General features: G+C 34.2%; 1 protein-coding gene across 1 annotated transcript in view; it reads left to right on the top strand.

Moving 5' to 3' along the window:
- The first annotated feature begins 8,210 nt into the window (after positions 1-8,210).
- The window catches only part of OLFM3 (olfactomedin 3), a 195,225-nt gene continuing 183,163 nt past the window's right edge, over positions 8,211-20,272 (top strand). The window contains exon 1 of the mRNA XM_032641558.1: positions 8,211-8,714. Coding sequence (XP_032497449.1) covers positions 8,646-8,714 — 69 coding nt within the window. The 5' untranslated portion in view covers positions 8,211-8,645. The remainder of the gene's footprint in view (positions 8,715-20,272) is intronic.

Genomic DNA, 20,272 nt, shown 5'->3' with positions numbered 1-20,272 from the left:
AAAAGAAATCAATCATTACTAATCATGTTGAAATCTTTATTACTTCCCTCTATTCTCAGGTGTACCTACAATCATAAATATAGTTTGTTATTTTCCAAAACACATATTTTTCATAATTATTAGTATCTACAAATAGTAATATTATTTCGCATGTTTTATTCATATAAATTACATCATACTTGAGCTGTATTTTCAACTTTATCTTCATCCTCTTATTATGCTGATGTATTTAAATCAAGTTTATTTATTTTAAAGATGGATAACAATAATTCATTTCTTCTTTTCCTATTGAGAAACGTTTAGACACTTTTTCTGATTTCCCTATTACTAGCAATTATGCAAAAGGTTCTTTTTATGTACGTGTGTGACACATTCTCTAATGTATCTACAGAATATGAGTTTTGTATCACAGGCTATGTACATTTTCAACTTTATTACTTAATTATTTTCCCATTGATTTTTTTCCCAGATTGCATTCCCATTAGCAGTATATGAGTACCACATTTTTCCCACATCCCAGTTAACAGTTTTCAGACTTTTACATTTTTTCCAAATTTAGAAATATGAAATTTCATCTCATTTTTTAATTTTCCTGTTTACTAGTGAAGTTGAACAATTTTTCATATATTTTCAATTTTTATTGTTTTAGCAGAGCATATAATCAAAATAAATGTTTCTGTTGTTCTATTTATTAAGAAGAAAAAAAGCTGTCTAATTGGAATTAAGTACTTTAGGGAAGAGAATTTAAAGAACATAAATAGAAAACTATAATAAGAAGGTGAGATACTTTAGACTGTATAATTTGGATGTTATAAATCATGGACTATAGAACTTCCCTCTACATATATGTAATCCATAATTTTTTCCACACTCAAATGTTACATTTTGAATTATAATGTAGACTTTTCTGACTCTATGTCCTTTCATTAACTCAAACTCAACTTGATTAAAACCAACAAACATTTTTCTCACTTTCCCCAAAAGAAGCACAACGTATTTGCTTTATGATTTTTTTGTTACCGATACCTCTCTGAATGCCCAATATTAAAATTTCAATTATCCTATAATTATCCACTAACCAATCAGGCACAAAATTCTGCTAAGTCATTCTTAAAATAATTATACACAAAACTAAATATTTAGGTTTAGAATGAGAACCAAAATAGATTGTGTTTGTCAGGGATCTATTGTTATACGTAATCCCATATCATCTTAATACAGTGTTAAAGATAGTGATGATCAGAAGCTGTGCATAAAAGTCTTCATGAAGACTTTTATTTGGGGTTCCCCCTTACTTATAGGTGTGTTAGTACTTACATATCTCAACCCAAAATAAGGATAGGGCAGGAGGAAGGGGAAAAAGGAGGGACTGCAGGGTGGTACCTTGGTGATAGAATCTGGAATTCCACTTTGAGTTACCCCAGCCCTGTGAGGCTGTTAGAAGGTCTGCTAAGTTTCTCAGACTCCATGTAGACTCTTCTGAAGGTGGCAGATGCTCTTAATGAAAATGTAGCCCTAAGTGCTGGGCTTTCTTCTATTTCTTCACTCTTCCAGATCTTGGTCTCATACTTTGTCATTGTCATTATAATGCTCCAATGCCTTTAAGCAGTCATATTTATATTTCTTTGGCTCTTCCAGTCCTTCTCAGTGAAAGAGTTGGTCTAAATTATCTAGTTTTGCATTACTAGAAACAGAAGTCTTCTGTAATATTAGTGTTTATAAATATGCAATTCCTTCTTACTGGAATTTTTGCTTCACCCCTGCTAAATTATATCCAAATCAAAATCCATCTTCAAAAAAAATGCTCAACATCACTAATTATTAGAGAAATGCAAATCAAAACTACAATGATATATCACCTCACACCGGTCAGAATGGCCATCATAACAAAATGTACAAACAATAAATGTTAGAGAGAGTGTGGAGAAAAGGGAACCCTCTTGCACCGTTGGTGGGAATGTAAACGGATACAGCCACTATGGAGAACAATATGGAGGTTCCTTAAAAAACTAAAAATAGAACTACCATGTGACCCAGCAATCCCACTACTGGACATATACCTAGAGAAAACCATAATTCAAAAAGACATATGCACCCTGATGTTCATTGCAGCACTATTTACAATAGCCAGGACATGGAAATAACCTAAATGTCCATCAACAGAAGAATGGATAAAGAAGATGTGGTACATATATACAATGGAACATTAGGCAGTAACAAAAAGGAAAGAAACTGGGTCATTTGTAGAGATGTGGATGGACCTAGAGACTGTCATACAGAGTAAAGTAAGTCAGAAAGAGAAAAACAAGTATCATATATTAACACATATATGTGGAATCTGAAAAAATTGATATAGACAATCTTACTTACAAAGCAGAAGCAGAGACAAAGACGTAGAGAACAAACAAACAAACATATGGATACCAAGGGAGAAAGATGGTGGTGAGATGAATTGGGAGACTGGGATTGACATATATATATGTATATATATATATATATATATATATATACATATATATATATATATATATATATATATATATATATATGACTGATACTATGTATAAAATAGATAACTAATGAGGACCTACTGTATAGCACAGGGAACTCTACTCAATGCTCTGTGGTGACCTAAATGGGAAGGAAATCCAAGAAAGAGGGGATATATGTATACATATAGCTGATTCTCTTTGCTGTACAGTAGAAGCTAACACAACATTGTAAAGCAACTGTACTCCAGTAAGTTTTTTTTAAAAATCCTAGCTCAGATAGATTTGTGATTGGTAGGGGTACCATGAGAATTTTAAATGCGAATGCAAAATGATCCCTTTTTAAATATATTTTCAAATACAGCATCTATGAACTTCTTCCCTCCCTGTATGCATATATTGCACTTTACATTAAGAGATGGAGCCTAGTTTACTTCCCTTTAAATCTGGGTTGGCTTTAGTTGCTTAAGCAAAAGATGTTGCAAATGTGACTGTTGTGCTTCTAAGTCTAGGTCATAAGAATCTTTGCTGTTCAGGCCTAGGTCTTCAAGAATACTAGCTCTTGGGATGCTCCCTTAGAACTTAGCTACCATGCTGTAAGAAATGTAAGCCACATAAAGTGAAGACATGGAGGTGATCTAGTCAACAACCCCACCTGAGCAACCAGCTGACAGGCAGCATTCTGCAACCATGTGAGTGAGTAATTTTGAATATCTAGCCAAGACTAACTGTGAGATGACCCTAGCCTCCATCTGACTGACACTGCACAAGAAACCTCAAGTGAGAATTATCATAGCACCATGAGAGTTAATGATATTTTTTGAACCACTAAATTTCAGAAGAGTTAGTTATACGGCAATTGATAACCTAAACATCCTTAGGAACTTTAAAATCAAGTGAAGAAAACACAAAAGTAGATTCTAATAATCAACTGTAGTAAATACAATGACAAAAGTGTTCACACAAGATGTTATGGAAAAAAGAAACTGAGAAGAGAAACCTTGAGAGAGGGTACTGGGGGCCCAGGAAAGTATTTCTATATGAGAAAATATTCTTAAAGAAACTCAGAAGAAAAATAAGAATGGTTCAGGCAAAAGAAATGCCATTAAAGATGTTTAATGTTCTTCTCTATCCTCTTTAAGAGAGAAAAATGTTAAGGGAACTACAAGCATTAAAATTTTACTGGATTGAAATTATTGGGAGACAATGGGTAGAAACGACTGTAGAAAAAGGCAAGAGACCATATTATGCAGGGCCCTGGATTAGTCACTTTAAGGAATCCTCACTTGATTGTCTAGAAGATAGGGAGACATTGAAGGCTTTTAATCTAAGAAACAACAAGGCAAAATTAGTCTTTAAATCAACCATCTCAGGTGCTGTGTGGATAATAAATTGCAGATTTAAAGTAGAAGAGACATAATGCCTGGGGCAGAGTTGAGTCCTTGTAACAGGGATCATTTTTCAGATATAAGAAGATGGTCATCTGTGAACTAGGAAGGGGGCCCTCACCAGACACCAAATCTGCCAGCACGTTAATCCTGGACTTCCAACCTCCAGCGCTAATAACAGAATGCCCAGTCTTTATTTTATTCATGGCTGCCCAGAAGGAAGATTAAAAATCCAGACTTCTTCAGAGCTAGATATGGCCAAGTGGCTAAATTCTGTCCAGTGGGATGAGAGAAGAAATGATGTGCCTTAAAAGAGAAAGGGTTGCCCCATCCTTTTCCTCTTCCACACAGGTACAGGTGACAAACTAAGGTCACAGAGCCACCAGGAGAAGGAGACTTGATTCCTAATGTGCAGAGGTGCTGGAAGAGAGAGAAATCAACCCTCTCAACCACAGCTGAATGGCAAAGGAAGGAAGGAATTAGAAGAGAAAGAAATACTGATGGTAAGGAAAGGGAAAGAAATAACTCTAATAATTCACATCATATAAAATAAGGTCCTGACCTAGGCATACATGGAGGAGTAAGAAGGATTTAGAGATATTATGCAGAAAATTTAACAGAATTTTTGATGGATTGAATGCAGGGATAAAGATGAGAGAGAAATCAAGTGTGATTTCCATGCTTCTTGCTTTGCAATGGAGAGAAAATTGTGCTACAAACTAATATGATTGAAGGAAAATATTGGTTTGATATACTGAGTGTGAAGTTCCTGTAAGAAATTAAGTTAGTGACATCTAGCAAATCTTGGGTATATAAATATCATGCACGGAGGTATTAGGGTTAGAAATTCACTCATTCACTCATTCATTAAATGATTACTGATTAAGTGACTACTAGGTGCCAGGCACTACTCTAGGTGATTAAATTAGAGCAGAACAAACAATGACCCTTCCTCCTGAAGAATATATTCTAATAAAAGAGACAGTAAATAATAAAAATAATAACAAATAAATAATAAATAGAGAATGACTAAGGTACTATTTTGACAGACTAGTTAGGGGAGGTAGGGGATCTAGATAGAAATGACTTAAAAACAAGGGGAAAAGTCACTTCAAAAGAGAACAAAAGAGAAGAGAGCAAAAAATGAAAGTGTGGCAGTACTCTGACAGGTCAAGGACCTTAGGAAATGTTTCAAAGACTATTTTCATTTATATAATGAAAGGGGAAATTTTTCACAAGGGTTTATATAACCTACTGGATAATCCTTTTTAAAAATGTTTTTCAAAAATAACTAAGTTCATCAATATTAAATGATAGATAAAAATCAAAATAGGTAACAGCATTTTTTAACATAATGGAACATCTCCGGAATGCTGAAGCAGTATAACATATATGAAAGAAGTATATCATGTAAGTTTTTTATCAAAAGAAGACTAACATACATAAACAGCTAACAATATAATCCATTATACACTATTAAGAACTTACTTTTGTAATACTGGGCATAAATGTTAAAAAAGTTTCATTCTTTGTTCTACGTGTTGTATATGTACAATTTCATATAAACTTATTTTTATGTATGCCTCTGTAGATAGTACTGGCTAAAAATTTTTGTAGTGCTTTATAAATTTCAAAGGAATTTTATACCCATTGTAGATAGAGAAGATCTTTAATTTTAATTAGATACATAAATATCAAATAATTTTCTCATGCATGTATTGAATACTGCAATATTTCTAAATCTAAGCTATGCATCACACTTTTATCATTTTGTTCTAAGTTCCAGTTACCAATTTAAGTTACAGTAACCAATCTGAAGTGACTGAAAACAAAAGTAGTTATACCATTTCCTCTCTATAATAAAATTCTTTTGAATATCTAATGTAGGACACAAGATACAAAGAGTTTCATGGACTTTCTAAAAAGGAGGAATTGGTATGTACAGATAAGATATGATGTTGCCTACAATACTGTCAGATTGATTGTATGGAAATAAGAAAGTTTTACTACAAAACGAATGACTAATTAGAAACAATAGAATTATGTTTAAGAAAAACTATGCAGTTTTATTTTATTTTTTAAAGAGAGATAGAAGAAGTAGTAGGGTATGGCTGAATTTATGTATAGCTCCAGCTTCTGCTTTTCAGTGGTATGATCAATAGTTTTTGATTCATTACTAAACTCGAGTGTTCTCTACAAATGAATAAGCTTCTCTTACAGCAAGTATGTTTTCTGTATGCTAAAATCATCTGTTTTCATCTGTAACATAGTTACCATCCATTGCTTACTTGATCTTTAAGTATTATCATCTGGTATCACATTTTCATAGAATTTTTCTTCTTATTAACTGCTTGTTACAAATGATCTTCCAGTACCATGAAATATAGGGAAATGGAGAGTTAAAGGGGGAAAAAATGTGCTTATGTAGTTTTGGTCCAATCATTAATATTGGACCATACATGTTTGAGATCAGAACAATTTTTATTCCCAGAAAAAATATTAATGTCATTAAAAGAATAGCAGTTGATCTTGAGGCAATAAAATTCATATGATTATGTTTTCATATTTTGTGTGTCTTTTAAATACAGTTTCCTGTACTCAAATAAGTATGCTGCCCTGCCTGCTGAGAGGTGGAGATAGAAAAAGATTGTAGAAGACATTCTGAGAAGAGTGAAAAGCATATGTAAAAACAAATAATCAAACAATCATGTTGTATTAAGTATTAATGCACTATTATAACCACTCAGCTACTGTACTTCTATAAACTCATTTTCAAATTGTGCAATGATTTGAAAGGCTTGAAAATGGGTGCAGAATAAAATTGCCAACAATTTTTATGTATGGATCATTGAAACATACTCTATGCTGATTTACCCTTGATAGATAGATAGATAGATAGGGAAACAAATGTAAAAAAAAGAAAGACAGAATTAGCCTCAAACATGCTCTAGAAAGTTATCCCAAAGAGTGTCAGACATAACTCTGTAGTTTTATCTATTACCTCAATAGAAAAGTTCTGTTTTCTGTTTCTGCTAGGAAATAATGGAAATTCAAACTGTGGTTACGATTGCTAGGGTTATCATTAAACTAAAAACCCTCAAATAATTCCCCCTTCTTTCTGCTATTCTGCAATCTCTTTTTTATGTGTGATCCATCTCTTCAAAAGAAATTTTCAAATTTTCCTTCTTGTTATTGAGGTTTTATGGGAAAAAAGCCTCAAGTAATCATACACACATGCACTCATATTCATAATATCAGGATAAAAACAGATGCAATGTGATGCAAATCCTTGGGGATTATAACTTTCAAAAGTATTTGCATCCTAATTGAGATTTCTTGAATTTAAAATATACATATTTATATATACATGAAGAGTGTTCAGTAAAAGACTGTAGAGATTTATACACAGTATGTGTCTGATATCTCAAACAATTTATCCTCTTTTTAATGTAGAAGAAATGCCCATATCTCTAGTTCATATACTCTAGTCCTTAGGAAATATAACTTCTAGAAAAATCAACAGAAGACAAAACTCAAGTTGCATTAGTGGTGTAATTGTATGAGAGGGTGGTTGACAACTCTTCTCCATCTTTTTATCTTATAGAAAACACATTTTCCAGCTACAAAAAAAAAAAAGTTTCTTGAGTATAGTTAAGTTATGAAGGGTGTATGAGAAAGTTAGTTTGTCATTTACTCTTCCTTTGCTCTTGTGAGGCAGCTACCTCTTTTCTTGAGCTCTAGAAAACAAGTATTTGGAAGCTTAGAAATAATGCTTTTCCCATCCCACTGTCCACCCATCACTGAATTCTACTTCAGGTTGACAGGGAAACTACATTTCTGGTTATGGCTGTGTGTGAGGAGGAGAGATTTCAGCTGTGTGGGGTCACTAGTGGAATATCCCATTTACAAGAAAAAAAAAAAAAAGAAAAGAAAGCCTCTTCATTTATTTATACGTAGTGTTTTAGGTGACCAAAAGCCCTAGATAGATAAAAAACACATGAATATTTAACCAAATAGATTATTTCAATAGGATAGTTTAAATGACAGTGCATATATGTATATATAATAGCTATAGACTGTGTACCTTGAACAGAAAATACACATTGATAGTCTGCATTGCAAACTTTCTTTAAAGCACTAAATACAATATCAAGTTCTCTGTCAATGACAGCAGACGGTTCCAGGCACTATTTGTTTCATAATCCTATATCTAGCTAACTTTACTTCTCTGAAGATCAAGATACCAGCAAATGCTGAACGGGAGCAGGAGAGTCAATCCTTGTTTGGATAACAAATTTCCCACAAAATATCTCCCCAAGCCCCAAGGAGCTGTAGTGATGTCATATCCGTTGTCCAGGTCTCCACACCTCTCTCAGCTGTTACTCCCTTTATCTTTTTCTTGGGTCAAAACTTTTCAGGTGGTCTGGCTATATAGCCGCGGGAGAGAAGGTAAATTGGGGCGCGCGGCTTGGAGGAGCTTCAGCACCTCGGTCAGCGGCCACTGCAGCTCAATCCACTCCTAGAGCTCGCGGACTCCCAGCCCTGAGAATGCCTGCGGAATGATCGCCCCCCAGGGCGGCTGCCGCTACTGCCGCTGCTGCTACCGCTGCTGCTACCGCTGCTGCTGCTACTGCTCCTGCCGCCGCCTCTGTCTCCACTCAGCTCTGACTGGCAGGCAGAAAGTGCAACTGACGAAGGAAAGGTCTCTGCAGTGAGAGTGGAGTGGCTACATAAAAGAGAGTAAACAGGGGCAAAAACCCAGATCAGAATGCAGGCGGCATCCAACCTACTCAATCTCCTGCTGCTGTCTTTGCTTGCTGGATTAGACCCTTCCAAGGTATGGGCAATATTTTAACTCTTGTTTGAAATAAATGTGCAATATGTAACAGACCGACCAAAAATGCATTTAATTATGCAAAAAAAAAAGCAGCATGAAAGACAGCTCTTCCAGCTATCTTGTGGTGTCTGGCGTATTCCCACTGCTTGGAAGATAACAAGGTGAACTACCCGAGGGATAGCTCCACAAGGTAGAGTCCCGGAGAGAGGGGGGAGGGACCAGGAGCGAATATAACGTGTATGGGCAGCGGGCAATGCGGCTCTTGGGAGAATTTAGCTTATTTGGTATCCAAGTGTTTAATGTTCTCTTCTGAAGTCGGACGGGTAATGCAAAGGACTTAGCAGTTAAAATAATGCAATTTGTAATCATGTATTAGGAGATGGTGAACCGTTTCTTTGTTGAAAGCAGAGAAGCGTTTTCCAGCTGATCCTGGTCAATAATACTCCCAACGCAGACGTGCTGCGGTTTGTGTCCAAAACATTTGGGATGCTGCTTGTAACACACAGGGCAGAGCAGCAGAGCTCCACTCTCTGCCATGGTTGAGAGGCATTGGTGAAAGGGGCTTGTGTTTGTTTTCTCTCTTTTCATTAAGGAAATTACGGAGCACTGAGGAAGTTCTGATTACCAGTGTTAAGAAACAGGAAGTGAGAATCCTTTCAAACTAAGGAGGGCAATAGGAAGGATGAGTTGTCTCATATCTGTTGAACTCTGATAATTATCCAGTACTGGCAATTAAAGTGAATGCTAACCTCTTTTGATAAAAAATCAGAAAATATGGAGAAATATTTTCAGCAGTGTATGAGAAAAGTCTTCAGGATAAAGTGAGATAATTTGAGAGCTTCAGCATTCTAAGAAAATCATAACTATCTGGAATAAGATATAATGCATCTAGTAAAAAGTAAGGAAATACAATTTCAAAAATTAGTTTACTTCTTTAACTGTTCAAGAGCAATTTGACACAATAGGAGAAATGATGTCATGTTCTAAAACCATTTAAAGTTGTATTTTGGAATATTGTAAAGTTATTTTAAAATAACTGTGTAGTGTAGAGAAATTGTTTCTTTTCATAATTGAACTAAGATATAACCAAGCATAGCCTAATACTGTGGTTGACTTAATATTTCTAGGCCTAATATAGTATATAGTGAAAATTTAGAATCATATCATCTATGCTTATAATTATTTCTGTGTACTTTTCATATTTAGAGAGACCTGATAAGAATAAGATCATTTCCTTTTAAAGCTATGGTTGTGATATTAAGACAAAATAATAATTTTGTCTTAATATCCTTAATGGGATATTTCATACACTAAGGTGTAGCTTTAAAGCATTTTACATCTAGGTACAAAGTGTTGATTCTGCTTTCATATTTTTTAATCTTTCTTTTTCATTTTTTTCTCTGGATCTATAGTAACATATTCCATTGCCACTCTCATTATGTTTGTTACAACTTTGAACACATTCTACTATATATCTCATCTGAAATATTCTTGGTAAAACATTTTTAAAAAGCAAAGCTTATTACTGAGTTACTGCATAAAAAAATCACTTGACTTAAAGTGAGTTTTATCATTCTTTAAAATGAATTCGGAAATGCAGAGCTTTACTAACGACTGCATGTTTCATTTGATTTTTCTGATATCTTTAAATGCATAAATATCTTCACTTCTTGTACCCCATTCTTTCCCAAATTAAAAATTTATCAACAAAGAAGAGCTTCTAATAAATATTGAGATAAATTCTCCAAATAAATGACCTATTTTTAGTCGTGATCTTTTTCTAGTATTAATAAGTTTATTTCCATGTATTCAACAACAGAAAACTTTTCTTCAGACTTAATTTTGGCTGTTTGGTACAACTGAGCTGAGAAATCCAGGAAAGGAAAGGCATACATTAACTTTTCAAACTGTCCTTTTCAGTTTCTAGATATTGCAATACAGTATGCAAAGAACAGCAGATAGTATTTGTTATATATTACATATGACAATATACAGAATATTAAAATGCTCATAGCAAGTGATTTTAATGTTGTGAAAAGGTCTTTGGACTAGTAGACAAATTTTGTTTAAAAAAATGAATAAAACTACTTTTGTTATGTTTTATCAAACTATTGAAATCACAAAACTATATCATCTCCCCTCCCCCAAATCACAAATGGCACCACTGAATTCTCAAAATGATTGTCAATTAGGTTATGAAATAGAAATTTTCTCAAATTTTATTTTTTTACTAACTACTTAAGGGTTTAGATAATAATTAACATCCATGATGCAAATTACGTTTGGCAAAATTGAAATTAAATTCCAATAATACAGTAGCACAAAATACCAGTTTGTGGACAAATAAGTAATAAGTGATGAAACTTAAATATATAAAAATTCTAAACAGCTAATAAAAAACATTTTATAACGTTAGGACTGATATATTTCAAAATCATACTTTTAAATAAATTCATTTAATTATTCTTCTATATTATTGCATTTTATATTTATACTACACATAAATCATGCATGGATACACATAAACTGGCAATACAGTAGAGCTATTAAAATTGAATAGACTTTTTAAGGTATAGGATTGTCACATATAGCAAATATTGGAAATCTAAATTTTAGAGCATGCTTATATATTAATTTATCTGAAACAAAAAGGCTTCTAACAACAGTACAAATTCCATTTCATGGAAGATTATATAATATTTATGTTTATGATCATTCTTCCTGAGACTGAAACTTACAGATCATATATGACATTTTATAAAGTGCTTAGGTATCACTATCTTACAGCAAGATAAATCACTTGCAAGTCAAATTTATTGTTAAATTTAAAAAAAGTGCCCAAACATTTATATTCACAGGATGAACTTACTTTCAGCATCCACTTACTTTCTTTTCTCTCATTTAATATACCAGAATATTGGTAAGATTAGTATTTTCTTTCAGTAAAGGAAGGCAATTCAAAAAAATCAATCAATTATTTGTATTTTTATATAGACAGATTATTAATTTTCCTCTCAAGAAAATCATGAGAATTATGTTTTCTTAATTAAAATCATATTAACAAATTTCCAGTTCCATTTACAAACTCATAGGTATATCCCTTTGCCCTTTGTAAGAGATATTAATTAATTAATTTCATTGGTAATGGAGTATCTGAACTACAGGCAATATGCCAAATCATCATTCATCCAATCTTAAGTAAATTAAGAAAAACCAAAAGCTTGTAAGAATTCAATTATTGCTCGGTTTTATAGAGAAAGGACTATTTCTGTGTAGGAAATTCCTGAGGGCGGCTGCTAGATGGCATCTCTGTGCTTTTAAACAGAAGGCACAGAGTTTAGTAATGACCTTGATAGTAGGAGAGTGAACCTCTTTTTCTTTTACAAGAAGATTTTTAGCAGACCATTATTTGAACATTATAACAAAACAGTAATCCCTTGAACCAGAACTGTGAATTTCTCTGTTCTGCAATGCTGAATCATAAAGAAAGGAGGTATAAATGTGACTGTGCAGATTTCAAATAGAACATTTACACTGGAGTCAGACACTTGGGGAACAGTTAAAAAGAGGTGACATGGGCATAGCCACACATTGCAGTGACCTTTGTACTTTTAAGCAGTCATACCTGTGTGATAAATATATTGCAAAATGCCCTAGCATGCTTAGATTGAGAAAGCATTCACTATCTCCTTACTTAGAAATATATTAAAGAACTTATCACCATGGTACTTGCTAACACTACAGACATAAAGTCAAACAATGATTCAGCAATAATCTTCAACACCAAACTGTTTTTTCTATCTAAAACAACTTGGCCAATTAGAACTCTTGCCTTAAATAAGACAGTTGCTTTAAGCCATATAAACACAATGGGAAGTAAGGGAATTTCAATAATTATATTGTTATGTGCTTCATAACATAATATACCATGTATAACTGCCTTTGTGTTTCGGTATTGCTAAAAACAAAACCATCAAAGACCTAAATTGGCTAGAGGTGGCTTTAGTACATAAATCTAGTTAAAGTTTATTTTCTTACAACTTTAAAATTAAATTGATAAAAGAAAAAGCAGCAAGAGAAATAAACTGAGATCAGTATGAATTTGCTTTAAAATTCATCTTAATCTATCTTCTCGGGCTTCCCTGGTGGCGCAGTGGTTGAGAGTCCGCCTGCCGATGCAGGGGACACTGGTTCGTGCCCCGGTCCAGAAAGATCCTACATGCTGCGGAGCGGCTAGGCCCGTGAGCCATGGCCGCTGAGCCTGCGCGATCGATCAGAGCCTGTGCTCTGCAACACGAGAGGCCACAACAGTGAGAGGCCCGCGTACTGCAAAAAAAAAAAAAAAATCTATCTTCTCCTGTATCTCCTGTATGCCAGAGACATCCTCTGTACAACAGGATCAACTCAAATTAGAACAGAAAATATGGATCGATGGCATCTGGCAAGGGTCTGTAATTACATACCAATAAACCCGGATATGGTAAAAAATGAAAAGCTCAACACAGCCCACCTATGTTTTGAAAGTGCAAATGACTTTGCTACTCTCGTTTTATTCCATCCTTCTTAACCCAATTAAATATTTAGTTTGGAATGTAAATATTCTTTCTGACTCTTTCTCTTGGCAACTTGAAAAGGTTAAAATGGTACTGCGCTCCTTTATTTTTTTTAAAAAATTTTTATTCCTTGTAATTTTGCAACAATTCTCTTTAGAAAATGACTATTGTGATGATCCATTCTCTGTTGGGAGGGAAAGCAGCACAAGAGTGAGAAACAAAAGGGTCAGGATTCAGACAAAGTCCCTCATTTTTCATCCCTAATTTGCCACTGATATGTATATATGTGTTTTTATTATATATATATAATAAATACTTGTATATGTTTATTATACATTATATAACAAATACACACACACACATATATAACTTTGGGAAAGCTATGATCTCAGTTCTCTCACCTGTAAAATGAGGAACGTACATGCTCTTTTTTAAATTTTATATTGGAGTATAGTTGATTTACAATGTTGTGTTTCTATTTTGTAAATAAGTTCATTTGTATCATTTTTTTTAGATTCCACATATGTGATATCATATAATATTTGTCTTTGTCTGACTTACTTCACTCACTATGACAATCTCTAGGTCCAATCATGTTGCTACAAATGGCACTATTTCCTTTTTTTAATGGCTGAGTAATATTCCATTGTATTTATGTACCACATCTTCTTATCCATTCCCCTCTCGATGGATATTTAGGTTGTTTCCATGTCTTGGCTATTGTAAATAGTGCTGCAATGAACACTGGGGTGCATGTACATTTTCAAATTACAGTTTTCTCTGGATATATGCCCAGGAGTGGGATTGCTGGATTATGTGGCAGTTCTGTTTTTAGTCTTTTAAGGAACCTCCACATTGTTCTCCATAGTAGCTGTACCAATTTACATTGCCGTCAACAGTGTAAGAGGGTTCCCTTTTCTCCACACCCTCTCCAGCATTTATTGTTTGTAGACTTTTTGATGATGGCCATTCTGAGGTGATACCTCATTGTAGTTTTGATTTGCATTTCTCTAATGCTTAGCAATGCTGAGCATCTTTTCATGTGCTTCTTGGCCATCTGTATGTATTCTTTGGAGAAATGTCTATTTAGATCTTCTGCCCATTTCTTTTGATTGGGTTCTTTATTTTTTGATATTGAGCCGCATGAGCTGTTTGAATATTTTGGAGCTTAATCCCTTGTTGGTCGCTTCGTTTGCAAGTATTTTCTCCCATTCTGTATGTTGTCTTTTTGTTTTGTTTATGGTTTCCTTTGCTATGCAAAAGCTCTTACGTTTAATTAGACCCATTTATTTTTGTTTTTATATTCATTACCCTAGGAGGTGGATCCATAAAGATCTTACTGCAGTTTATGTCAAAGAGTGTTCTGCCTATGTTTTCCTCTAAGAGTTTTATAATATCCAGTCTTACATTTAGGTCTCAATCCATTTTGAGTTTATTTTTGTGTATGGTGTTAGAGAATGTTCTAATTTCATTCTTTTACATGTAGCTGTCCAGTTTTCCCAGCACCACTTATTGAAGAGACTGTCTTTTCTCCATTGTATATCCTGCCTCCTTTGTTGTAGATTAACTGATCATAGGTGCATGAGTTTATTTCTGGCTTTCTATCTTGTTCCATTAATCTGTAAGTCCATCTTTGTGCCAGTACCATACTTTTTTGATTACTGTAGCTTTATAGTATAGTCTGAAGTCAGGGAGCCTGCTTTCTCCAGCTCCATTTGTCTTTCTCAAGACTGCTTTGGCTATTTGATGTCTTCTGTGTTTCCACAGAAATGTGATATTATACACAGAAAATACTAAAAATGCTACCAGAAAACTATCAGAGCTCATCAATGAATTCAGTAAAGTTGCAGGATACAAAATTAATACACAGAACTCTCTTGCATTTCTATATACTAACAATGAAAGATCAGAAGGAGAAATTAAGGAAACAATCCCATTTATCATCACATCAAAAAGAATAAAATACCCAGGAATAAACATACCTAAGGAGGCAAAAGACTTGTACTCTGAAAACTATGAGATGCTGATGAAAGAAATTGAAGATGACACAAATGGAAAGATATACCATGTTCTTAGATTGGAAGAATCAATACTGTCAAAATGACTATACTAACCAAGGCAATCTACAGATTCAAGGCAATCACTATCAAATTATCAATGGCATTTTTTGCAGAACCAGAACAAAAAATCTACATGTTCTTAAAACTTCTTTGTTAAACTCTAGGATGACTCTATGCTATGGTCAGTATGTGTGTGCCCCCTCCCCTTCCCACAAGTCATATGCTGAAACCTAATCTCAATGTTATGATATTAAGATATGGTGCCTTTGGGACGTGACTGAGTCATGAGAATGGAGCCCTTATGAATGAGATTAGTGCTCTTATATAAGAGGCCCCAGAGAGATAGCTCACTCTTTCCACCATGTGAGAATATAAAGAGAAGTCTACAACCTGGAAGAAGGAGCTCACCTGACCATGCTGGTACCTTGACCTTGAACTTCCAGCCTTCAGAATTGTGAGAAATAAGTATCTGTTTATAAGCTGCCCAGTCTGGGGTATTTTGTTATAGTAGTCCAAACAGACTAAGATATTCTGTATAATACTATTTGATCATTCATTAAAAATTAACAGATTCTTTTGTAGAGTACAGCTTATAAGATCATAAATTTGTGAGACCCGAGGGCTTCACTCTCATGACATAATCACCTCCCAAAGGCCCCACCTCCTTATACCATCACCTTGGGCATTAGGATATCAACATATGAATCTGGGGGGAGACAAACATTCAGACCATAGCAGTAACGAAGAAATGACCATTTCTATGAACACAATTTCTTTGCTCTTTTCTCTTGGATTGCTTTTTCAGTCCCTCTGTTTATACCAGTTTCCCGGCTTTTCTCAATAGAAACTTCTATAAAATCCTTGAAAAGACCTGACCCTTAATTAGATACAACAGCATTTCTCCTGATGCTGCTCATCCAAATGCAAGTCCACCTTAGTAACTCAAGAATTGATTCTCTCATACGAAGGGCAAAAATAGATGAGAGCAATTGTATAATATCTAGGATAGACCCTACCCATAAACACCTAATATTTAAGAAGAAATATACTATTTCAAAAATACCTGCACACCATACCTTAGTGAAGTTTAATTTTAACTCACTTGTTACTTCAAGAGGTTGCAAACCATTTTGGGGGAAGAGGGGTCCAAGACACAAAAACAAAATTAGACCAACTCTATCAATAGTGCCAGTAATTTAAATGGTGCTAATAAAAATACTCAAAAATATTGTAAAAACAATAGATTTTTCTAAAAACACATCTTTTGTGCTTTAAAAACAAGGTGTTATAAAGCATAATCACAAAGTTATGCCTTCTGTTATTCTCATACCAAGCCTTCAGCAGAATAAAAATAAATTCAGAGAAAAGGAACACAGATGCTGCTATGTTCATGCTTTTGCCTCTCCCTGGAAAGCTCTATCCTTCTTCTCCATATGTCAAAAATTTACCTATATTTTAAGATGCAACTCAAATATCATTTCTTCCATAAATCCTTTCCTGACATGCCCTGCACCCCAGGAGAAGATAATCCTGATAAACTAAGAACTCCTATAAGAAAAGAATGATGTTTTATTTATCTTTACATCTACAGCCACTGGCACTGTGTCTGACACAGAATAGGTGTTCAATGAACACAGACTGAATTGTATTTCTTCCCCTCCCAGATTTATAAAACACTCTATTTCCAATCACTCTTACTATACTTACCACTTTCTTTTTTACAAAAACTGGGTATTTATTATATTGTGTCTCCCCTACTAAATTATAATGTACCTGAGGGCAGGCTCTGTGTTTTGATCATGATCTTATCATTTCCTATCTATCAACTAGCACAGTGCCTATTCAAATATAATATCTATCAACATTTGTTGAATGAACAAATGAATAGATGAAGAAAAAAACGTTAAAATCCTAGGCTAAATAACTTATGGATATAATCTGTGTTTTTGGCCCATGCTCTCATCAGATAATATATTAGGGGTAGGGAAGTAAGACAAATTTTAAGAACCTTGTTTTTAAGGGTTTGGAATTGATACCAGGTTATTTATCTTGAAGAATGCTGCAAGATGATGTCTTTTAAATTTTTTGATTAATTTCCTGTCTTACCTCACCATCCTTAGTGCTATTTTTGACTTTTGGTAACTCCCTGGGATGCTACAAATTCAGTACTCTTGTGAATTGCTGTGTTTCATGATGCTTGTTGGCAAAGTTAGCATATCCTCTTATTCCTTGGTGTATCTATAAGTGTCCATTTTATTTGCATAAGTTTATGAGTCTAAACATTTTATTAATGTGTGCTTATTGTTTTGACTATATTTTATGTAATGTCTTACCTTATTGGATAAATTAGTATATTACCTATATTTTTCCACCTCTTTTAGGGACTGAGTTATTTTTTTAAGGATCTAAAATATTCCATTGAAATTATTATCTTACTATATATTCTTATAATACCACAATAGGAAGATAAGTAGTATTGGCTCCATATTTGTACTGCATTACTATATGAGCACAACACTCCCAAAGAGAATAAAGTTAAATGATTAAAAGCAAATAGAAGTAGAGTTAGAGTTATCTGAATTAAATATAATCAGAAATTCAAATTTTTATAATTAACTTTGTAGGTTAAAATGCTCTGAAAAGAAATATCAGTAATAAAATTGTTTCAACAGCACAAATAAACAGCTATCTAGATAACTCCATAGGAAGGACATAAATTGAATAGAAGATCCTTTTCATTTTTCCAACTAAACTGAATGTGATTAAGAAGAATTATCCCCTGATGATTTAAATAGCATTACTAGAGAGACCAGTTCCAAAAGGCAGGATTTCTGCAAATAGAGATCAGTACTGGATATGTTGATTCACTGGCACCAAAATGTCACTGATGAAATGTTGCCTTACAAAAGACACCGTTGCTTCTGGGAATGATCTATGTCTATGGCTGCTTATGCAATTGTTTATCTGGTGAGTATTTTCACACCTACATGCGTTTTGGGGCATGATGACTACATCTTAGTGCATATTATTGTAGTACTAAACAAACTGAAATATTATCCAGCTCAATACACACTAAAGACTTTTTACCATACTTGTTATTATTTATATTTTGCTACAGATGTATTCTTCTTTACAATAAGCTGAGTGCTAGACCAAGTCAGGGAATAAAATGACTCTAGTTTGACTGCCATATACCTTAAAAGATTCCAGGGATAAGTAGGAGGAAATGTACAGAGTGCTATGAAGCTCATGCCAAAGAGGTAGATAGTTATTGTAACATATAGTGACTCAAAGTAGGGCATAAGACACTTGAGAGTAAGGAATCAAGTAGGTTGAAGGAGTCAATATTTACTAGTAGTGCCCCCATTGGTGCCAAAGCATGATGACTTCCCTGTCAGGAAAAGCAAGAAAAGGCTCCAAATCTAAATATTTGTCCTAAAATAAAAATGGATATTAAGAAGTGATGAAATTATAAATGAGCTTACATGCAGCAGGAAGGTGAACACATTCAAATATAGTTAAAAGAAAAAGAAAAATTGAGGGGAGGTAAGCATTTATTTACACATCAAGGATGCAGCTTTTAAAGATGATATATACAACACATCTGCCAATGCTTATTTAACCATTTCAAGTGACGTTTATTGCCCCCTGCCAACACCACACATGCAAACACACACACACACACACACACACACACACTCTCTCTCTCTCTCTTACAGAATGACTGCATTCATTAATCTGAAACCTGGATGCCCTTCTATTACTAACTGTTTAAAATAGGGTCTCTGGGGCTTCCCTGGTGGCACCGTGGTTGAGAGTCCGCCTGCCGATGCAGGGGACACGGGTTCGTGCCCCGGTCCGGGAAGATCCCACATGCCACGGAGCAGCTGGGCCCATGAGCCATGACCGCTGAGCCTGCGCGTCCAGAGCCTGTGCTCCACAGCGGGAGAGGCCACAACAGTGAGAGGCCCACATACCGCAAAAAAAAAAAAGGGTCTCTAATTTAGTTCAACTGATCTTTAATATCTCTTGGTAAGAAGAAATAGAAGGAAGAAAAAGGCATGAAAGCATTCTTAAATTCCTTTTCCTTTTTTATTTGCATCTAAACACTGCAGATAGAAATAAAATAGAAACATACTTCATTTTGTCCATCTACATGGTCATTGCTTTTGGAAAAGATACCTCTCAAGGGACTCAACCTAATTAACATTAATTTAACATGTAAAATTAAGATAAAGGAAGAGAGAAACCATATCAAATTCTGAACAAATTATATAATAATTAGGAAATTAGAAAGTTCATAGTGGAGTGAACAGAGTACTAAATTAGGAGTTAGAAAATCTGAGGCCTAATATCAACTCTGCAACTATCTAGTTGTATGGCTTTGGGCAACTCACTAAACTTTTTTGGTTTCCATTTCCTCATGTAAAAATTAAGGATGCTGAACAAAATGCTCTTCTGTATTGGTAGGTCATCCTAAAATGGGGCACATTCATCTCATCTAAATGTAGTTCATCACCCTTTCATCCTCCTTCCTTCTGCTCACAGACTCTCAGGTTGTTAAAATTAATGATACAATCTAGGCTTCTTCTACTTTACTGCTGAAAATTAAAGTTATGTCATTGAGCAGACTATAACAATTCAGTTGTACACACATAGTGACACAAAAAAATAAATGTCAAAACGTATAAGGTCATTCCATATCCCAAGCATTACAGCATATTTTACATTTATTTTGTATCATTCCATTAGCTTTAGAAGATTTAATGAAAAACAAATGAGTGAACGACATTGTGTATCTACTGTCTTTATCTGACAATAGTTAAAGAGACTCTTAGAGTTACAGGAAATATAAAGGCCATCTATTTTAATTCTGCATAAGGCAAAAATCTCCTCTATAACATAACTGATGGATGGTTAGCTAGCTTACGGCTATGTGTTTCTA

This window comes from Phocoena sinus, chromosome 1, assembly GCF_008692025.1.
Source record: "Phocoena sinus isolate mPhoSin1 chromosome 1, mPhoSin1.pri, whole genome shotgun sequence".
Taxonomy (NCBI): Eukaryota; Metazoa; Chordata; class Mammalia; order Artiodactyla; family Phocoenidae; genus Phocoena; species Phocoena sinus.
Note: the sequence above shows the minus strand (reverse complement) of the source record. Positions and strands in the feature narration are given on the sequence as shown.